The sequence below is a fragment of the Capsicum annuum genome, chromosome 11, assembly GCF_002878395.1.
Source record: "Capsicum annuum cultivar UCD-10X-F1 chromosome 11, UCD10Xv1.1, whole genome shotgun sequence".
In the NCBI taxonomy this organism is placed as follows: domain Eukaryota; kingdom Viridiplantae; phylum Streptophyta; class Magnoliopsida; order Solanales; family Solanaceae; genus Capsicum; species Capsicum annuum.
In genome coordinates this window covers 182,669,910-182,685,607 of record NC_061121.1, presented here as the reverse complement: position 1 = coordinate 182,685,607, position 15,698 = coordinate 182,669,910, and the positions used below count along the sequence as shown (strand labels likewise).

At 31.1% G+C, this 15,698-nt stretch overlaps 1 protein-coding gene across 13 annotated transcripts; it reads right to left on the bottom strand.

Moving 5' to 3' along the window:
- Positions 1-789: 789 nt before the first annotated feature.
- Positions 790-4,703, bottom strand: LOC107848071 (putative ribosomal large subunit pseudouridine synthase SVR1, chloroplastic). 13 transcript variants are annotated; one of them, XR_007046940.1, is made up of 9 exons: positions 4,454-4,685; positions 3,534-3,613; positions 3,318-3,418; positions 3,188-3,216; positions 2,818-2,931; positions 1,799-1,993; positions 1,622-1,696; positions 1,342-1,507; positions 790-1,187 (listed from the first exon to the last, which is right to left on the bottom strand). XR_007046940.1 is itself a non-coding variant. In XM_047399126.1 (5 exons), the coding sequence occupies exons 1-5, from the start codon at positions 4,539-4,541 to the stop codon at positions 2,927-2,929; spliced, it is 303 nt and encodes a 100-aa protein (XP_047255082.1). In that variant the 5' UTR covers positions 4,542-4,686; the 3' UTR covers positions 2,129-2,926. The 13 variants fall into 13 exon arrangements, 1 of the variants encoding a protein (XP_047255082.1); XR_007046938.1 differs by having other exon boundaries at positions 4,482-4,685; XR_001667784.2 differs by lacking the exon at positions 1,622-1,696 and having other exon boundaries at positions 1,799-1,866; positions 4,482-4,695.
- Positions 4,704-15,698: the final 10,995 nt, after the last annotated feature.

Genomic DNA, 15,698 nt, shown 5'->3' with positions numbered 1-15,698 from the left:
GTGGTCTGCAATAGGATACAAACTGTTCATTTTACAAAGCTCAATATTTACCTATATGAACTAAAATATGCTCTAATGTGGACTACAACCATTATTTAACAATTATAGAACAGTAATCCTTTGAATAAGTAAGCTTAACAAGATATTGAAGAATATATGAACAATTTTTTGCAAATTAAGAGCAATGTCATAATTGCCAAGATGTAGGCAATGAGAAGACAGAGACTTATGCCAGGAGAACTATCGATCTCCATGAAAACTGCTTGCATATTGCCAAAAATTTCAGAGTTGCTAGCCTGTCGCTTTATACTCTCCTTGGCACTTTTGACCATCCTCCTCCGAATCAGCTGGTTTACATTGCATAAAGTTCATCGATTTTAAAAAAGTAGCATCAACATAATCACTAGCATACGTTTCCATATATTCTAATTAGTAATTATCTATCTCTTGAGAACAGCCAAACTCTTTATATGCATAAGGGACTGTGGCAGGACACCATTTGAAGGAGGCACTCCATTTAAGCCAAAAAGCAAAGTGTAAGCAAATACCGTTCATGTAATTAGATAATCTTTGGTTAATACAGGAGTGATGAAAAATGAAAAATAATAGAAGAAATCAGATATAGATGAATAGCTAGATACCATAAATCCCAAGAGCAAGCTATCATGATGATAAGCTGAAGGATTCTTAAGATTGAATTCCTTTTGTTGTGCCATTTGTGAAGCAACAGTATGATTAAAGAAATAAAGTCCAGCTATCATTACAGCTGGAATCAAGGAAGCAACGATGTATGGAGGAACCTTTCCCATATCTTGCAATTGATATATCATGTATTTATTTCAAGATTTTACAGTACAAAAGTGCAGGTCGCTGCACAAAGCATCCTGCGTTCATGCAAGGCCCAAACGAACAAGATGTATTGTATGCTGACATAAACATCAGTGACTGATTTCACGAATTTCAAAATTTTTCAATAACCAACAGAAAATTAATCGATCAATCCATTCACAATCAAAGCACCTTGATTACAGTCCAGTGATGTAGAGATGCAGATTCCCAAGGAAGAGGACTAAAGAGCCTTCTGGAAACTCCAGAGGGAACTTTGCTTGGCACTTCATATGAGAGTGCCGACCACACAAGAACCATTAAAGGAACTCCATAATCCGCAACAAAGCTTATGAACCACCCTGATTCAATGAGAAAATAAAGTAAAATTAGTTAGTCAATAGACACTACATACATACATGCAACTTCATGAGAAGATTTATATTACATGCATCGATAGTGTAAGAAATACTGTAAAAATGACCATATTAGTGATTAAATGTTTGCATGACATACCAGTTCCATACCACCATGACCTTGCTGTTCTGCTTTTCAATGATGTGTAGAGAAGGCCAAAGGAAAAAATGACTCCAAGTAACCCGTTTGTATAGAGCCACTGGAATTGATATTTCTCTAAACTTGGGTCCTCACCTTTGGGAATTTTGAAGTCACTCACTAACCCCTACAAAATCAAATCAAAAGTCCTGCCTCAAGTTAAATCGTAAAGGGTGTCACATAAGCAGGTTGGACTAATTTGAACAGGTTAAATCAGTAAATGGAATGTGTCATAATTCACCCAAAATCTACTTTGATCAAGGTCGAGTGATCATGTAAATGTCCTGAATGCATGCGAAGACCATTTCATTCACATCTGAAGGAGTTAGACAGGTTATTATATTTTCATGAGCTAATTTGCTAAATCTATGTACGAAAATGCTCAGACTTCATACAAGTGAAAGGATCAACTGAAAACCTTAGTTATCTTTCCTCGGCGTCCATCTTCTACTGCCTCACAAATTTTCTTTATCTTCAAGTGATTCTCTGTTGAAATTATTTACCAACACCAGCCAAAATGCGTAGCATCAGAAAATGACAGTCGTTCATGTGCATGGCGAGAACGTTAATACACCAAACTACCCTACATTCCCAATCCGATATTTTACTACCCCTGCAACATGATACAATCCTGGTTAACATGAAGGTATCCAAGGAAAACTTCAGAAGAAAAATTCCTAATGAGAAATTATAGAGCAACTGCAACAAAGGACTGCATCATACAACAAAAAATACCTGGTGCAATCCCAAAGGTGGGGTTCGGGAAGGGAAGGGAAGGGTAAGACGTACACACACCTTACTCCTACCTTTTTAGGGTAGAGTGGTGGTTTCGATCGACCCTCGGCTCGAAAAAGAAGTTATTCGGAGAAGGGTTGCAAGAAGAAAGAAATAGCACCAAAATATCAAGATACAGAAAGGACGATCAATCAAAATAACAGGCTCATAATTAGATCTGCCGTAAATTTGGTTGATCCTTTCATTAGTTGAATATGTCTCCTTCTTTGCTTCCTAAATATCTTTGCCCGAGCTACGAGCGGGATTTACTATTTGAACAACAATAAGTTTCCCCTGCAAGTTCTGGTCCTGCTGTAATAGGTACTCAAATGCTAGCAATTTCAAACTAATGCCTTTGAAGATGTCCATATCATCCACACCCAAAGGAAGCAGAGTATCTATTAATGAATCTCATTATTTACACTCTACCCTCCCCAGACCCCACTAGGTGGGAATACACTGGGTATGTTGTTGTTGTAACCCGGGATAACCATAAAGAGAATGTGGCCTGGGACAAAATGGTAAAAGAAGCTACTGCTGTAGCCACGCTTGAGGGAGCACGACGAGCACGAAAGAGATTCATGGGTGTTAGACAAAGGCCATCAGGAAGATGGGTTGTAGAAAATAAAGACACTATACAAAAATAAGGGTATGGTTAGGTACCTTAGACACAACTGAAGAAGCACCAAGGGCATATGATGAAGCTCCAGTTGTGGCAACATCAAGTCTACCGACTATAAAGAGCTGAGGTTTTGGTTCTCCAGGATGTCTTTTATCCTTTCAAAGAAAGACACAACAGATATAAAAAGTCAAGAGCATAGTAGAAGCAATGCCATTCGAAAGCAATAATTTTTGTTTTTTGGAAACAACTTTTAGAACTATCTGTGTACATAACATAGCTCTACAAAACAGCTAATTATTCCCATGACACAGTTTTTCCAAAAGAACAAACATTTCAAGAAGACCCATACAAGCAGAAGACAACGTACCCAACTCTTTATAAAATCATAAAAAAGGGACATGACTGACTTACTTTCTTTCTCCCCTGATGAGCATATGTACCTGTAATTTTATTAAACCTGAATCAACTCGACTAAAAGACATAAAAAACAAAAGTCCAAACTCCTCTGTTGTCATTGATAAAAAGAGAAGGATAGACACACCCTTTAGGCTTGTTTAGTGCAAGATAGACCTTCGAAGGCAGTTTCTTACGAAGACGATTTCCGTTGACATAAATTACATCCCTAGTTGGATCAACTTTAGTCTGCCAACAAGGTGAATAGATATCAAGTTGTCAACAATCTATCCCCCCCAAAAAAAAATGCACTGTATTTAAAACCTATGAACTTTTGCAATATGGAAGCATTTCTGAACTTGACCTGTGGAGTCTTGCAAACAGACCCGTTCACAGTAACCCGGTCTTGAAAAATCAGCTCTTCACTCCTCCATCTACACGCCACTATAAAACAAGTCCTTAATATCAGATAATCTATTAGCATGTCATTGTTCTTAATATATTGACTCCCACTATTTTAACATCTCATTAGTATCCTATACATATACAACATATATTGCACTGCAATAAAAATAAATACTTTTTATTTTCTAGCTCCAGTAACATTCAAATGAGTTAGCAAAGAAAAAAATTTTCTTAGTCTCTTCCCTCAATAAAGCAGTGCATGCATAAGTAAATTTGGAGACATTTCAAGAAACAATTCAAGTATCTCAACTGACGTGAAAACATCAAACATTCAAAACTGGCAAGATTAAGTATACCTGACACATTATATGTGAAGCTATAGTAATTAACTAATTATCCAGAAGCACCAAAGAACCCACTTTGAAATACTCAAAACCAAGCCAAAATCTCTAAACCAAGATCCTTATTTAAACACTACACACCAATCACAAAAGAGATATAAACAACTACTGAAAAAGAAATCAAAACCTTTTTTGTCCTAATCGCAGATAATCGAAACAAATCGAGTCTGAGAAAAAAGAGAACTCACAGTGAATACATGTTAAATCTCATTGGAACATAATAGCTATCTCCGTAAATAATTTCTCACATTAAGTCTGGATAAGCTCACAGTGAATATGTTCATCAACAGGAGATGAAGCTTCTCACAGCGTACCATTTGTTTACTTTCCCATTTCATAAAAGTACACCTACCATTTCTTTACTTTTCTATTTCATCTGGGTATCGAAATTACACTCCACAGCAGAAACAACCGCAGTGATTTGATGGTTAAAGGAGTTAGTAAATTAAAGAACTTGAAGGTAAAATGAAATAATTACCAAGGTTGATAGGTAAGTGGTAACAAACCTCAAATCTGGTAATCCATTGAAGAATCGCGATCTTTTTGATTTCTTGAGAAAAGAACATATTCAAAGAATTTCATTTACATGGGGTTTTAGAAAGGAAGAATATCAGCTCAGCGCTGGTAAGCAGCAGGAGCAGCAGTTCGTGTAGATTTCTGGAGAATGCTGGAACTTTCCTATTTGGATTTTGTTTGCTTTGTATGGACTGGGTCACTTTTGACCCGGTTGTAAACTTTTCTTTGGGATTTTAATAAATGGGCCATGTAGCCCGGTTTTGAATTTAAAAAAAATACTTTCCTATTTCATTATGATTTTGCTGTGTTTATTTATTTGGGCCGAGACGGATTTGGGCCGTATTATATAATGGGTTTGGGCCATATTATGTGTATGAAATATTTGAAATTTAGTGTAAATTTCACTCTTGATTTATCAATTTATATGAGATATTTTAAATACGTATAAAATTTAAAAATTAGTTTTTATGATTTCTGTTTAAAATCAATTTATAAAATTTTTATTATTATCAATCATCTCATTACGAGTGAAATAGAATTTTAATTTATTATTACTTAGTACATAAAAAAAAATTGATAAAATAATATGCAATATCATAATACAGAGGAAATGTTTGAGTAAAGAGAGAATTTCGTGAGAAGAAAAGGAATCTTTTGAAGTTCAGACAAAAACAAATACTAATATTTGTTTACTTTCCTAATTCATTCTTTTCTATATTTTTAAAATTATTGGGCCTTTTTGGGTTTGAGCCATAATTTACTGTTTTACTCTTCAATATGCAAATTTATATGCATAACATTTTAAAGTTTTGTATAAATTTTACTCACTATTTATCAATTATATAAAGTATTTTAAATGATTACAAAATTAAAAAAATTATTCTTAGAAAATGCTTGATACACGTGCAACGCACATACTTTATTCTAGTTAATTCAAAAGTAGTTCGGACATATCTCAATAATTCTAATATTAATCAAATAATATTTTTTTAAAATAAAAGAATGCTTTTTTTCTTAAAGTTTATGTTAGATTTTCTTTTAAGTTTCAATCATATACATACACCAACACTATTTTTCTTTTAATTTTCTAATTATTTTGGAGATGAAAGTTTTTAATGATCCAAATCGAGTTTACCTTACATTGAATTAACTTATTATTTTTTTCTCAATTCTTTCTCATTAAGTTTTTCTCAACTAAAGTTATATTAATTAACCCATTTCTTATAAAAAAAAATTCTGACACTAAAAGTAATATAATAAATATTTAATACTGCAAATTGTTGTATGATAACATCAATAAAGTTAATTTATAAATAATAATATGATATAGTTAAATAATTAAAAGACTTGATTCAACAAAACATTTTTGTAGATTTTCCTTCATATTAAACCATACAAAAGAAATTGAAAAATTATTAATTTTTCCTTTAACTTTAGTAGTTTCCTTTTCCTATAAATACATGTTAAGAAATTTATTTTGATATTTCTTAGACGTATGTGAAGCTTTAATATTTCATGTTAAATTGCTTATTTTTTACTAAATTCTATAAAATTTGATAATTTCATTTTTTGTTAAAAAAAAATCATCATAAAACAATGTGAAAATGAATTACTCTCATTTTTCATTATTTAGTATCATTAATTCATTAATATTTGGAGAGTTAAGTTGTATTTTTAAAAAAATTAAATTTTTAAATATTTTTAGCTATATATAAAAAATATTTTTTATTTAATAACTAAGCATGTACTAGGTTAGAAAGAGAATGTCAAGATACTTTAATTATTTGTCCATAATAAATTTATTAATCAGGAAAAATGAAAATTTGAAATAATATTAATAAACATTTCTACAAAATAGAAAGACAATAAAATTCTTGGATCAATTTTGTATTTGATTGTATAAATAGTTTTTATGCTGTCACTATCATTTTTTCATGATTTTTTCACCTTTGTAGCATTTAATAAGCTCATATAGTTCAAATTTACTCAAATTGATGAAAAATTATAGAGTAATTAATATTTAAATCAGGAATAAAATTGAAAAAAAAATTTAATGTGAGGATTGCCAAAACTCACATTCTCTCTTATATATATAGTAGTAAAATCCATCTTACCATCTTCCCAAAAACACATTGATAGCCATTGGAGAAGCTTTTTCAACAAGAAATATTTTTTCTGTCTTCGTCCTCAATGAATCAAATGATGCACCAAATAGGACCCAATAATGCATTATTTTGTTAGCCACTCTTTATTCAATCAAAATAATTTTGCCGACGATGAAGAAATGTTTCTTTAACATGCACCGATAGTGAATTTTACCATCGACGTTTGATTTTTCGATGAAATCGATGAAACAGTAATACACAATGAAACAATAAAACTAAAAAAGGGGAAGCTCATTGTTAGCCATCATTTTATTTGGTGAAAATGAGTTTTTTCAACGATAAAGAGATGCATTTTTAATATGCACCGGTGGTGAATTTCATCATCGACATTTGATTTTTTCAACGGAAATGGTGAAAATGTCTTTTCCAACGACAAACGATGACAAATTAGTGGCGGAAATTCGTGAAAATGGCGTACTATCTCATATTTTTTATTTGGTGACAGGGTTAGGGAACGGGAAGAAATAGGAATTGTGGTACGGGGAGGGGTTTGAAAAGTTTTTTCATTATTTATAAAAAGTAGTACTTTTCTCTTAAAAAAAAGAATAATGACATTTTAATAAGTGGCAATCAAAGATTGGTGCGTGAAACTTTTTCCTCAAAATGAAGTTGACCACAAAATGAGTTAATAATATTATTTTTAAATTGTTTAAAGGATAATAAGATCCCCGCAAAACTTTAAGTATTTTTTTGAAAATTTGAGATAACTTTAATAGCGTGTTTATATCTTTTCTCTTATAAATAATATCATGAAAATTGTTATTGTTGTATCATAAAAATTATTTGAAGTTTATAACTATGTGTAAGAAAACTAATATTCATAACTAAATTTAAATAAAATAATCATGCATCTTACCTGAAATTATTATCATTTATCCTTCATATCAAATGAGCCCTTAACAATAATTTGGACTCCCAACGTCGGGGCAAAAGATGGAAGACATATACCATCTGAGCAATCTTCTTTTCTTCATTGTGTGAGTTTGATTCAAACTGTCAATTTAAATGAGTTCAGTATTTTACCCTTTAAAATGGTGGAAGTTATAAACAGACCCTACTTTTTCTTTAATTACTCATTCTGAATCAACATGGATTGTGGTGTAGCAGTGGGAATTACTCCACCCTTAACCAAAGGTTTTGGGTTCGAGCTATGGGTATGGAGAAAATCCTCTTGAGAGGGTAACTCCCAAAAATGGGCCCTGCAATGCGTGATCCGAATTAGTCGAGGTTTCAACACGAGCACGAAACATCGAATAGGAAAAAAAACTCATTTTGAAGAATTAGAATTCATAGTTAACTTCTTTTAGCTGGCTAACTATTTCACATGAGAGGCAAGTTAATAGGCTACAATTTAGGAATCTGTGAGTTATCCAAATTAATAAAGTATCTTAGTTATTTTTTATATCACTTTAAATAGGATAAATTAAATAATTTTTTATTTATAGTTACAGGATTATATTTAGTGTATAATTATTGTATCAATGTTACTCGCAAACGTTATACATAGATATATAGTATACAATTGATGAATAATTACTACATAATATATGTATAATCCATATGTATGCCTTACATTCATTATACATTTATTATACACTAAATATAAATTTATAAACATTTAATTTATCTGTTTTAAATGGATAAAAATATAAATAAGATTTGTACATATTTTTATCCCTATAAATATGTGAATAGAGTCAAACTCATACCATTACTAAAACTATATTGACTGGCTAATAAAAGTAAACAACATGAAAATGTTGATTATAATGAAACTGTTAAAATAAACTATGGTTATTTTAAATTTATAACTTATATAAACCGTTATTTGAGTTGTTCTCTCGTTAACTTTTTCAATTAAAAGATATTTGTTCTGAATACATCAAAGTGAAATTTAATAGTGCATTATTCTATTCTTATACTATTCACTTACTTATCACTAACAAACTTAAGCATCAAATGTTTAACCTTAAAAAAAAATAAATTATTATTTTATTGATTATATTGGTGAAAATCATTTTCTCCTTCAATTTTGCTTTAAAATATTTAGTACTCCCTCCCTCCCGGCTCCCCTTCCCTCCACCCATCCCTAACTTAGAGCAATTGACAATTTGACATCCCCCTCTTATTATTAATAAAGTATCTATTTTGTCATTATCATTATCAATCTCTTCTTATTCTTTCTTAACCAAAATATTCGATGTTTTCTTATTCTTTATTAACCAAAATATTCGACATTTCATATATAATCCAAAAGAAAAATAGAGTGTGCTCAGTCTGACCTCTTCAATACAATACTAAGGATGATACACTATATTTATCAATTAGATTACCATACACTACAAAAAAATGAGCAATTTGTAATGGTTTATTTGTGGAAGTTTTAAAAAACACAACTAATAATTCATTTTGAGACGTTTTGTTCTAACCCCCACAATATAAATTTTTTTGTGTCAATTTTATTAAGGAGGTTAGAAAATTACCACGATATAATATAAATTATGGTGATTAATGACTCCCACAAATTTACTAAACTTTGTTACTTTTGAAATTATATCTTTTATGTATTTTTTATCTTATTATATTCAAATTATATGGTATATAATAACTAACATTGATAATTAACTCATTATATATAAACAAAAATACACACCCTTCTCCTTCTTCATTTTAATAGGATTGTAATTCTTTTATCCTCTATTTTTCTTTTCTATTAAGATACTCTCGGAATATATATATTTTTTTACTTTGTATGTCCAATTTTATTTGAACTTTTTATTTAATACATTACTATTTTATATTAGATATTTATGTAAATTGGTGATTTTGGTTGCCACATCATACAATAATTTAAATTTCGTAACTATTAAAGTTAAGACAAATATTGTATGGCCAATTTTAGATCAAATACATTTTATATATTTATTATGTGCTCTTTAAAACAAAAATTAGATGCCAAATCAATAGTAATGTTCATTATATTTATTTTGTATGCATTTTAACTTTATGTATGCTCCTATATTAATTAATTTTGTAAGGAAAAATATTTTAATTAATAATTAGTAGTAAATTTTCTAAAAAAAAAAATTATTCTATGCACCAAAATAAAAATTTTCTCATTTTGTATTTGCACCCAAACCCAACCAAAATCTTAATATCTTTTCCTCCTTTTAAAAAAAATAAAGAAATAAAATACTAGTAAAGATAAAAGTTTTCCTCCAAAAAAATAAAAACTAACCTAATAAACCACTCCTCCAATTCCCACGTACAAGCACCCAGATCTCACATCTTTTTTATTTCCCCCAATTCCTTTCCCTTCATCTCTAACCTTTCATGCCATATCTCTTTTTTTTTTTTTTTTTAAATTTCTTTTTGTGCCTGCACATAGGGGATGAACATCAGCCATCATTACCTCATATATTGGTACACTTTAATTTTTTTTTTTTTAAATGTGATTTTTGATAATTGATTTATCTTTTGCAGGTTTAATAAGGCGAGATAGATGTTAAATAGTTTTCTGAATATAAAGGTAACCTTTTGTCACTTATTTGAAATTTATATTTATTCTTTTTATTATTTAATTCGTAGGCATACTTTATAAGTTGGTTAACTTAATTCATTGTACTTTTACATATTTTAAGTTTTTTTGAATTCTTACAACATCATGAAATCATTCATACTCGGCCATTAATTGAGTTTAGATATGCTCCAGTTTTCTTGTTGTTTAGTTAAGTATAATGTAATTTTGATTGATTTAACTATGACAAATTAAGGGATATTTTTAAAGAATAGATTGTGTTCAATATTAGTATAACTTGAAAATAAAGTCATGGAGGAGAGTCCAATTTATAAATTTAATAAAGTGAAAAATACTTGAATCAATATACTTAAAAAAATGAACATCATTATATAATTTTGAAAAACGTAAGCTTAAGGAATGTTTATGTTTAAGACTTGAATCTACGGTTGCATATCGGTCGGTTCGGTTCGGTTTTGAAAATTATCGGTTTCACTTATTCATTATCGGCTTGTATATATGCTAAACCGTTAAAGAACCGTTAAGATATTGGTTAATCAGTTATCAGTTTATCGATTTTTCATTGTTATCGGTTCGGTTATCGGGTTAACCGTTAACATTAAACATTAAAACTCTAAGTCACAAATTAATTTAAAACTGCTAGCACAAACAGAATAGAAAAATCCAAAGTTAAAGTCACATGCTCACAGAAGTTGAAAATTAAGTTCAAATTCCAAAGTCCAAACATAACAACAATACTAATTACTACTCAAGTCTGAGCACGATACTGCATCCTCTCTAAACAACGATAAACATGATTCCTCAAGCACATAGTCCCAGTATGTCGTGGATGGTAATTAAAAATATTACCGCAATGAATACACTTCACTTTGCACCCTTCATCATCATCTTCTTCTTCAAGCTTTTGATAGTGATTCCAAACAGGTGATCGAACTTTAGGACCACGACGTTAAGACATGATGAAACCTAATTAATAGAGAAACAAAGATATTAGAAATACCCCAAACAACTTTAACTATATAAGATAAAAGAAAAAACCAAAACCAAAATACTATAATGGACATGGTCTCTATGGATAGTTGTCTTTAGATTACCTGGTTGTGCATAGAAAATAAACTATCTAATGTATCATATATTGTTTTGTTTTTTCAAATTGGCTTGTAGGGAGTGAGTGTTGCTTCTCACATTCACAGTAGCTAATGATACATTGAGACCTTCAAAATGCCTTGATAGTTCCAATGAACCCCAAAAAGAAAAAACAGAAAGTCTCAACTAGTACCTCTATATCCTATGTTTCAGTTGAGCAGGTTTTGATTTACTCAACAAAAAATTTTCTGTATAGTCATGTGGGTCGTGGGAGGCAATGATATATGCCTTCAACATAAAATCATACATGCCTTCAACATACATACATATATTTAACATACTGCAAACAGAAAATCAGTGAACAAAATATACTGCAAATTCCAAAAATCAGTGCAAATTCATGAAATAGAAAATCAGTGCAAATCACTGCAAACAGAAAATTAGTGTACAAATCAAAAACTGTAAATCAGTGTACATACATACTGCAAATTCCAAAAATAAGTGCAAATCTATGAAAACAGAAAATCATTGCAAATGACTGCAAATAGAAAAATAATGTACAAAACAGAAATTGCAAATCAGTGTACATACATACTGCAAATTTCAAAAATCAGTGCAAATTCATGAAAATAGAAAATCATTGCAAATGACTGCAAACAGAAAAATAATGTACAAAACAGAAACTGCAAATCAGTGTACATACATACTGTAAATTTCAGAAATCAGTGCAAATCACTGAAAATAAAAAATTTGTGCAAATCACTGAAAATAGAAAATCAGTGCACAAAACTGCAAAAAATTCAGAAACCATACATTTAGTGACCAGTGTGCAAATTCCATAAACTAGAAACCAAATGCAATATTCTTTTCTTACCTTTGTTCAAGTTGCTATATGTCATCAATGCTAGGTTTTTTTTACAACTTTGTCCAAATCTAAATAAATTAAAAGAACAAGTCAAGACTAAAGCAATAAAAATATTAAATAAATAATTCACCAAATACAAGGTTTTTTTTTCCTTGATCAAGTTGCTCAAGAGAATCTAAATCCTCCTCGATACTTATAGATTGTGATTCACTTCGAAGCCAATCCTGTAGACACACTAGAGCTTCTACCAATTTAAAAGTTAATGAACTCCTAAATGAATCAAGAACACGCCCCTCGGTACTGAAAGCACATTCTGATGCTACACTAGAAATAGGAATAGCTAAAATATCTCGAGCCATCTCAGAAAGAAAGGAAAATCTAGCCGAGTTATACTTCCACCAAAGTAATACATTAAAATTGAACGTTCCAACTTCAATATCTTCTGCAAGATATTTATCCAACTCCGACTTAGAATTCCCGGCTCCACTCCCAGATGTGTATCTACTCAACTCCTCATAAAAGTCTCCAATATCAACTATAGAACTTGAACTAAAAGCCTCTACTTCTGAAGATAGTTTACCACCTTTTTATTTTGAAGCAGATGATGAATACTCATTAAACAATGATTTCATGTACTCTCGCACATCTTTTTCTATAGTTGCTCCATTATCCCCAAACATCTTCTTAAGTGCAAAACTAAGAGTGGTAAACTTGTGATGAGGATCCAAAATACAAGGTATAAAAAACATCTTATTCATTTTTGTTGGATCACCCCAATATTTTTCAAATTTCTTCTTCATGTTTGTTGCCATTTGATCCAACATAATATCATCACTTGATATCAATTTTGACAAGCAAAAACCAACTTGACAAATTTCAAGAAAATGAATATTTGATGTAATATATAATGATCCAGAAACCTTCAAAGTGAGCTTAAAAAATAATTCAAAAAATTTTGCAATCCTTTTAAAGCTATCCCAATCACTACACAAAAGTGAACCTACAGGTTGTTCTTCATCCACAATATCACTATCACCATCACACACACGGATATGGCCAAACTCGAGATGATGTGCCAACCCAATATCACAATCAACATAAGTTAAAATTGCACCCTCATATTCAATATCCCTATTCAACATCAAGTAGGTGGAATTCCACCTTGTGGGAACATCTAAGCATAAAGATTTTTTTGCAAGATTTTCATAGACACAACATTCCTGAAAGTTCTTCCATCTAGCAGGAGATTGCCTAATGTATCTCATTACTTGCCTAATTCGTTCAATTGAAACATTTGCTTCTTTTATTCCATCTTGAACGACAAGATTTATTATATGCGCCATACACCTAACATGAAGATGCTTACCACCTAAAAGATTGGTCCCCCACTTAGTCAATTGCTTAGACAACTCAGCCACTCACACACTATTTGAACTAGCATTATCAACAGTAATCGTGAAAATCCGATGCAATCCCCACTCATGCAAATACTTAACAATGCCTTTTGCTCAATCTTCACCTCTATGGCTAGAAATTGGACAAAAATTGATAACTCTTTTATGTAAAGTCCAATTTTTATCAATCCAATGAGCAGTGATACACATATAATTAATTCTTTGCATAGAAGTCCTAGTATCAGTCGTTATACACACTCTTTGTTGAGTTTCCTTAAAACTGCTCCTCATTTTATTTTTCTCTTCATCAAAGAGATCAAAACAATCATGAGTAACAGTTGTACGAGAAGGAATTTGAAACAAAGGTTGTACCACTTTCATAAATTGTTTAAAGCCTTCTTTTTCAACAAATCTAAAAGCAAACTCATCAAGAATTATCATATGACACAATGCTTTTCTACACTCTTCTTGATCAAATTTCCATGAAACAATTGATATATCACCCTTGTTACCCCCTGTAACCGATTGAAATGCTATCTTTGATTGCTTAGTATCAACATTACAAGGTACTTTTTTTGCATTTTCCTATATGACCAAGCATTGCCATCATACCATATTCTTTTGTATCAGCTAAATACTCTTTCTTACAATAATTACACACACCTTTTTTAATTCCTTCCGCATCAACTTTACTGGTAAAATGATCCCATGCAACATATCTTTTTCTCCTTTCTTTCTTTGATTTAGACTCCACTATTGGATTTTGATTCACTACATTCGAACCAGAAGCTACACTCTCACCAATCACTTTATCAACTCTAGTATCTTGTGACATGTTGTATCAATGTGACTGTAATTTTAAAAGAAAAATAATCAAACAACAAGCCAACAACAAAATTACAACATAACATGACCAAATCACCAAAACTTGATAATGTGCAGTTGTGCATAAAGCATGATAGAACACACGACCATAGAATATCAACATATAAGCATTAAGTACTGAGCAGTGACTAACAGACTTCACAACAACCAATTTCATAACAAACTTATACATACCTTACAAAGCAACTAAAGTACATATAAGAAAAATCCATCTATTTTTCACTTCAACTAACAATCATATCTAGTTCAACAATAAATAATAATCCTAATATCCATAAAACAAAATTTCTTCTGAATATTTAACTTTAAACAACAGTAAGACAAATTTATTCTTCTTTGTGCTTCAATTCACTCATTTATACCAATAGAAAATAATTCCAAGCAGTTAAATTGTTTAAAGGTTAATAGGATTAGGCATTAGCGGTAGCCTTAGTTTTAATAAAATCTACTGTTAACACTGCCCCATCATAGAATCTTCAATCTTTGTGTTTATAAGGAGTATTCTATAGTCATATGCAGAAATTGAAGATGAAATATATTAGCAGAAGATATCTAAGAATGAAATAGAGCAAAAAAAAAATTCTTACCTGTTGAGTGTTGACCACTTGACTGTTGAGAGAGACTGGGCGAGGCTGAGGCGGTCTTTGAGACGATGAGCGTGAGTGAGGCAGACTACAGACAGATCACAATTCACAGATGTGAAAATTGAAAAAATTCACAGCGTGAGTGTCTGACTGAGGCAGACCGTAGCAAGAATTTGCAAAAAAGACTTCTAATAGTCTTACCTCCGTAGTAATATAGCAGCTTGTTATATGCAGATAAGACTCAGAGAATATACTAGAGCTATCCACGAGTGTAATTTCGCTTTTGAATGACGTTCTGGTAGATGTTCCATGAGTGTAATACGTTGAGCCACCTTTTCCTTCAAAGAAGAAAACCAAGAAAGTTGAGGAGAAGACGGTATTGGTGGGAAGACGGAGCTTCTAAGGACTAAGAAGATGAAATATTAAAATAAAATGAAACCTTAACTACTCCCGTCTCCCTAGGTCTCTAAGTAGTAACTAGTAAGTATGGGTTTGGGGCCGTTTGAGAATTGGGCTTTTAGAGTTGTTTTGGGCCAGTCTTGGTGAATTGGGCATTGTGAATAATAGATATGTTACCTGTAATGGATATACTGTGCATTTTTTATCGGGTTATCGGGTGGCCCGATAAAAAAATAAGCAGACCTGAGGCCCGAACCGATAATCCGTTAGTTGAAAATATTAAACCGACAC